The sequence below is a fragment of the Condylura cristata genome, unplaced genomic scaffold, assembly GCF_000260355.1.
Source record: "Condylura cristata isolate star-nosed mole 26May11 unplaced genomic scaffold, ConCri1.0 scaffold00006, whole genome shotgun sequence".
Lineage (NCBI taxonomy): Eukaryota > Metazoa > Chordata > Mammalia > Eulipotyphla > Talpidae > Condylura > Condylura cristata.
Window position 1 is genome coordinate 1,688,562 of NW_004567107.1, and position 7,001 is coordinate 1,695,562.

Consider the following 7,001-nt stretch of genomic DNA (forward strand, 5'->3'; position numbering starts at 1 on the left):
GCCGGGCCACGTGACCTGCCCCGCCCCTCGCGCACCCGCGTGGCTCCGCCCGCCGCGCCGGCCCTTCTTTTTGCCTCCTTGGGAGTCACAAGATCGCTCTGCGGCCGCGTTTCGGGATCCTTCCGCCCGTCCCCGCCCCCCCACCGTCCCAACCCGCTTCGGCTCTTTTTTCGTGGGTTCGCGCCCTGCTTCCTGAGGCGGGGCGCCCTCGCCCGTCCAGCGGGGCGGCCTGCCGCGGCCCTCTGTGGCTGGGCTCGAGGTGGGAGCGCGCGCGCGCTGGGGACTCTTTGTCGTGGCGGAGGCGGCGGTCGCCGTGGACGCGTCACGCCCGGGGGAGGTGCTGTACGTCCAAGATGGCGGCGCCCTGTCGGCTGGAAGAACTGTGAGGTAAACAGCTGAGGGGGAGGAGACGGTGGGTGAGTATGGGGGTGTCGCCCCCTCCCTCTCATAGGGGCTTCTCGGGGCAGCCCGGGCACCACGACCCCAGTCTGGGGGGCCTTGGGGGGCGAGGGCAAGAGGCTCACTTGCTGGGGAGGGGGTCCGGGGAAGGGGAGTTCGCAGAGCTGTCCCCTCCCTCTTATTACGCGCCTTCTCCGGCGGGGCCCCGCGGGGGCTGGCGGGTCTCTGGGGAGGAGGGGCAGGCCTGGCCGGCACTTCGCCCCTTCTCGGCGGCCGGGGGGACGGCTGCACCCCGGGCCGCGGTGCTGAGGGCAGGGGTGAGCTGGGCCCCTTCGCCAGCCCCTCACTGTTGGGGTGACAGGGTCACGCGGGGTGCCGTGGCACCGGGGAGGGACCCTCGGCGGGAGGGCAAGGGCCGGGGGGTGGGGGCGTCGCGGGGCTCGGGCAGAGGGGTCGGGTAGGGCAGAATGAATGGAGGCCGCCTGCGGGTTCCGGAGGCTCGCTGGACGCGGCGTCCCGCGGGCATCTGCGCGACCGAGAGCCGCGCTCTGGGGGGCCCGTGGGCGTGTAATTGTCGGGGGGAGTGGGGGGACACAATTACCTGAAAGTCGGCAGGGGAGAGTCTGGCGAGGCGGCTACGTGCAGACCGCTCCTAGACGCTCATTCATTCGCTGGAGGAGCCAGGGGTGAAGATGAGAGCCAGACCTTGTCCACTGACCTCCTCCTTTGTGCTTCACGGGGGAGTTTTGCTTCGTGTTTGGGGTGGGGGGGAGGGGGCTCGGCCCTGCCCTAGTAACCGCTCCTGTTTATGGAGTAGTCACTGTGGAAGTGCCTCGCAGCCATCATCCAGCCTCCTGGGACAAAGGGAAGCCACAGCCCGGCCAATAGCTCCCTTTCTCAGAAGGGGGACACTGAGGCCTGAAGTCACACCTCGAGGACGAAGCCAGGTCCGATTGATTCCAAAGCCTGTGCGCTCCTCTATGATTTCTGCTCACAGGAGTATTATCTGTTATTGGATCAAAGCTGGCCCTGTCATTCTAGATTAGAATTAATCGGTTGGCCAGTGCTCGAGCACAAGTGCCTGTGTGTGTATTTGATTTTGGAGAGAGAGGTGCTTGCCAACGTGCCTTGGCTTTTGTTTGGGACACCAGGGTTGAGCATATAAACATGTTAATTTAAATTAGGCTGGAAGGTATTTGGCCTTTTATAAAAGGGATGAGTTGTCTGCAGAAAGCAGTCCTGCTACAATTCTTGCTGGATTTTTTATAGAAAGCATGGAAATAGCACTTCATTCGACATAGAGTAAGCTGTAAAAGTGCTAAAATAGAGTAATACTCTTCGGAGAGACTTTGATTTATAATTTTGGGATCAACTTGGAGTCATCTGAATTCAAACATGCAAAACTGGGGCTGTAAATTTCAACAAGCGTCATAAAAGCGAATCTTCTGGGAGCCCTTGATTTACTGAGCAACCACCTGTGACTCCGAAGTGGAACATCGCTGAGTAAACCTGGATATGCAAATGTAAAGCTGATTTAGGCTGGTGGCGGGAAAGGCGCCTTCCCCAGTCATGCATCAGGCAAACGAGGCGCCCAGAAACACTGCAGCCTTCTCTGCCGTTGCCCTGGGGAGCTGCAGAATCTTCCTTTAACCACATGGTATAAACTTAGGGGTATTTATAGATGATGTAAATGGGAAATACCCTCTTACTGAAGTTAATATCTTAGCAAAACCTCCTTACACCACGCGCTGGGAGGGTGGATGATGTAAGCTCTCTTTGCTTCATGCATTTCCTGGTGTGACCGCCTCGGTGTGTTCCCAGACTCCTGGTTAGCATTCGGTTGCACGCCTTCCTTGTCTTCAGTCAGAGGCTCAGGTTCGCGACTCAGTTGTACTCCTTGCTGGCGGGAGAAGACAGGCTGCCGTGGTGGAGCAGGAAGCCCCGTGCACGCTCGGCTTCATTTGTGAAATGAAACTCAGTGGTCTTAGTAGGGAGAATTGGATATATACCTGTCTGTGGGGTTACAGAATCAGGAAATTGTTGGAAACGCCACCTGAAACCGTGCAGTCGTCAGCCCTACGGCAGAGAAGCCCATCGCAAGTGAGAGGCCCCACGGACTGGCTCTGGGTGGGCATTTTGGAAGAAGTCAGAGGTGGTCCTGATGTGCATCGGAGGGTGGGGACAGGTAGCTTAAAGGATTAATTTGGCATCTGTCTTTTAATTTTAATTTATTGCGGAAGGTTTTCTTCAAGTCGCTTGGAACCTCGAGTATGTGGTGGTGGGTGAATGTTAGACTGTGAATTACAGCGGACCCGATCTTACAGCTCTGTCTTCTGAAGTTTGTTAGGGTGTAGGTGTGTTCTTTTCTGGGTTCCAGGGCCACAGTGACTAAAATTAGCTTTTCCTGGAATTAATTGGATATTTTTGGCTGTAGATGAGCTGAAAACAGCAACACACCAACCGTTCTGAGCTTTCTGAACGTCAGGCAGCTTTTGACTTTTAGCAAGTCACTTGGCTTCTCTGGGCCTCAGTGTCTTCACATGGGCACTGAGAGTTGGGTGGTAAATCAGAGTACTTCTGAGTCTGAGTTTCTGTATTTGAAGCCCTCTAACAACACTGATTGCATCATTTTCATGGCTTTATAATAACAAAGCAAAACAGCCTGGCTGTTGGAATTGGGTTACGTGTAACTTGCTAGTCCTCTCAACCTTTTCTTCATGTCTTGTTCTTTCTTTCTTTTTTAAATTTATTATTTATGCATACAAGAGCCGGGGTATTGGCCCAGAGGTGTGGGGGTGTGTGTGTGTGGGAGAGGATTCACCAAAGAGAATGGGGAGCAGAACAGGGGGATTGACTGAAACCCACTGCTGAGGGGAGCAGCAGGAGACAGGAGTGGTCTGCAGCACGAGTGGGCGCCCTGGCCGGGAGAGCCTGAGGCTGACTTCCTAGTGCTGACATGAACGTAGAGCCACCAGAGGAGGCCACGTTCTTTTTATAAAGGCAATTCCCTATATGTCTTGATGTTATAAACCTCTGATAGATTACTTTTTTTGGCATCAGTTTTATTTATCACTCAAGCGTCTGTAGCATGAAAAGAAAGTATCCTCGGTGGCATTCAAACATGTGGCTGCTCATACCCGTCTGGTGTAAAATCAGACTCTGAGATTCCCTCAGATCATTGGTGGTTAATGATTTAATGTAATTCAGTTTGCATGAAATACTCATTTTTTCCCCATTTAAATAGGTATGAAAGAGGTTTGCCAGTAGCAATTTAGATTGTTCTTTTTTTGATTTAAGCCTGCAGTTATTAGGAACTAATCATTCAGTATCTAATGTCGGTTTTCATGGGGGAGAGAATAAAGTCATATATGTGGACTAAATTGAGACCTTGCTAATTTTTTCTTGTCCCTTGTCACCAAATGCTGGCATTTGTTCTGTGCAGGGGTGTAGCACAAGGCAACAGAATGCTTTTTAAGGCTGAATGAGTTCAAATTGTCATCTGCTGAGTAAAATGCTTGAACAATGTAGTTTTGACACAAAACAGTCACTGGCCTAGAACCCGAAGGTCCTGTTCGCAGGGCCCATCGAGGCCGCAGGGACCATGCCCTTTGAGTGGCAGGGGGCACCTTGCGCTTGCGCTGGTGATAGAAGACGCGGTGGGGCGTGATGGGGATGAACAGGTGTGGAAACCTGCCCTCCGCAGTCTGCAGACCTGGCTGCCGGAGTCGCCCGCCCTGCCAGGCTGCCAGCGCATCCATTCTGAGCAGGAGTGACGTTCCAGATGCTGTGGTCAGTGGGTGGACTGCTCAGCTGTGTGTCCCCAGCGCTGCGCTGTGGTTGGTAGCAGTATTGGGAAAACGGTTTTTATGGAGTCCCGTGCTTGCATGTGCGAGCCTGTTAACCCTTGTTAGAAATGGCTGGGGGAGACCGGGCGCTGACGCCTCGGGCTCAACGTAAGCACTTTAGGCTGCCCGTTCCGGGGCTCAGTGGGGACCTGCACCCAGCTGGTTGACTACAGACTGGTAGCCTCTCACTGTGATAAGTGCCGGTGTCACCAGCTGGCTGGGCCGCGAGGGCCTCAGTTCCCCTCTCCAGCTCTGTGGGGTGTGGGCCAGACACGCCTCCTGCCCTCACTGCCAGCAGACCCGACCTGTGCAGGTGTTTGGGCGCTCTAGGAGCTGCAGGCGCCTGCCTAGTAAGGAACTGCTTTAAAACAGGGACTTGGGCTTTGTTTAAAACAGTTTTTCGTTTAACAAGTAGTTGGGAAAGGCCCAGGTCACTTCAGGGTGAGTCTCTGTATTGTATTGAAACCACTTGTTGAACTTTATATTGAAGGATTCTAGCACTTCAGCGGAAATTCGGCCTTAGGCGCCACGTTGAAAAAAAAATCAGAAGTGGGAACGCAGGTATGTGACTTACTGAATGCCTGTCAGCCTTGGCGCTTGGTCTGTGCGGGCACCTTTAGCACCTGACTGAATTCCACTGGGCTTTTTTCCAAGGTAGCTCTGCATGTCTGTTTTCCCCTTTGAACCTAAAAGTGTGTATATATTTAAAAAATTTAAATGCCTTTATTAATATTTTGTGCCCTCATCCTTGTTCCCCGCCCCCCCCCCCCCCATTAATGCGCTACCTTCCGTGGGCATCATCAGAATCACCTTGAGGACCAGGCCAAGCATCTGCATCCCTCGCAGGTCCGGCTGGCTGTGGGCACCGTTTGTCTGGGGAGTGCTGTCCCAGGCCATCACGCCCTGTGCCTTTGTTCCAGGGTATTTCTGGTTAGTTCCGTGAACTTGAAGCTCAAGAAAGCTGTAGCTCACTTAGGGTTCCTTCTTGCTCTTTTCAGAGGATGCTCGGGTAGACATCTCTTTGGAGACATGTAATTTCTGTCTGTCTGTACTTTCCTGGTAAACAGTTTGGTCGTGCTCCTAGAAAGTCAGAACCTAAGAGTCACTGTCTGTGAATCAGGCGAGCATCACTGGGGGATCAAGCTGGGTGCCTGTGGGCAGGTGACTGGAGGGTTCACTCCGAGATGGGCACAGTGTTGGCACACATGTGGCGGGCCTGATCCAGAGGCTTGGGCGGACACTGGCGCCTCCTGCCCCAGCTTGTGTGACCTTGAGAGGGGCCACGCTGCTGAGACCGTCTCAGTCACACATGACTGCACATTTGGCAGGTTTTGCTCCCAGCTGTTTGGCTCTCACATGCCAAGTGGCATCTCCTGCCCCTCCCCTTTCCTTCTGTGCATGGTGGGAAGGAAGATTCGAAACAAGCACTTAACCATTGGGGATGCATTTGTGCGGGCAGCTTTGCCCACTGGCTAGAATATTCTTCTGAGAAGTGGCCTGAGCATAACAGTGTATATTATTAATGTGACATTATCGTCCGTGTTGGCAACATGATGTCACTTTCTGCTCTACTGTACTTGATAATAAAATAGTTCATATACCTGGACTGTAGCTGAGTTGTCTTTGAATTTCTTAAATAAAAATCTGAGCGTAGGAAGCATGACATCATGGAAAGGCTGTACTGAAGAATGTTGAAAAATGAAGTGCCTTTGTTTTTCTCTGTAGCTGTGTTTTTATGCCATAGCCAGGGTGGATGGACATAGCTTAGGTGCTAGATGTGGCCTCTGTTATGTGACCAGAAGTTCTGAGGAGCCTAGAGGACGGGAGCCCACCCTGGCTTTCCAGAGGACTGAGATACTGTCAGATCACCTGTCCTCCATGGGCCACTGGGCGCCTGCCGAGGACCCGGCACGTGAGCCCTGTCCCTGCACAGCTTGCCGCATCCTGCAGGGCGGTGGTGTGGGCACCTCACGTCTTTCCCTGCAGTGTGTGATCTCAGGACAGACTGCCCGTCTGTGAACATAGAGTGCAGTTAGCCAGAGTGACTCTTCGGAGAAGATGGCCTTCAACGCCTCTGGTGCTGAAACACAGAGCTCCCGCCTCTTCCCCAAGGCTTCCCTTTATTTTTATTCAACAAGGCTGTAGAATTACAATTGCAATGCTGTGTTTAGGTGAGAACACTGTTTTGGGGCCAGGTATCAAAAAGGAAACGAAGGTCTCCCTGGGGTTCAGGGATTGTCTCAGCACTGTGAAGTCACTGCAGTGTGAGTCACATCCCAGGCCGGGGAGTGACCCACAGGGCACAGCAGACCTCTCCTGCCTCCCCGCTTCTCCCCTCAGCAATGTTTTTCAGTAGATCTGCCTGGTCTGCTCCCCACTCTTGCTGCACCACTGGCCTACACCCCAGTTCTTGTATGCATGAATAAATAATTTTTTAAAAGGAAATTAAAGGTCTGGGGCAAATGTCATTTCTACCTTTGGCACTGGAGAGAACGTGGGTTGACACTGTTCTCCTCTAACATTTCTTTCATCCCCTTGGGTGTCACTTCTGAGTAGGAAATACACAGGTCGCATCTCGCTTCACCAGCAGGGTCACTGTGCTTAGTGTAATGCCTCTGCTGTAAAAGCCGGTAACTAATAGGCACGGGGAAAATGTAGGTGTACCAGATAGGGGAAAGTGGACGTGCACCAGATGGGGAAAGTGGACGGGTACCAGATGGGGAAAGTGGACGAGTACCATTTTGGGGAAAGTGGACG

At 53.1% G+C, this 7,001-nt stretch overlaps 2 protein-coding genes across 2 annotated transcripts in view; one reads left to right on the plus strand and one right to left on the minus strand.

Annotated features, from left to right (window-relative positions):
• GFI1B (growth factor independent 1B transcription repressor) overlaps positions 1 to 5,141 on the minus strand; it is a 25,936-nt gene extending 20,795 nt beyond the window's left edge. The window contains exon 1 of the mRNA XM_004677863.1: positions 5,030 to 5,141. Within this exon, the coding sequence (XP_004677920.1) occupies positions 5,030 to 5,141 (112 nt within the window). The remainder of the gene's footprint in view (positions 1 to 5,029) is intronic.
• Positions 218 to 7,001, plus strand: part of TSC1 (tuberous sclerosis 1) — a 34,446-nt gene continuing 27,662 nt past the window's right edge. Inside the window, 1 exon segment of the mRNA XM_012721490.1 lies at positions 218 to 416. The gene's annotated coding sequence lies outside the window, so the exon portion shown is untranslated.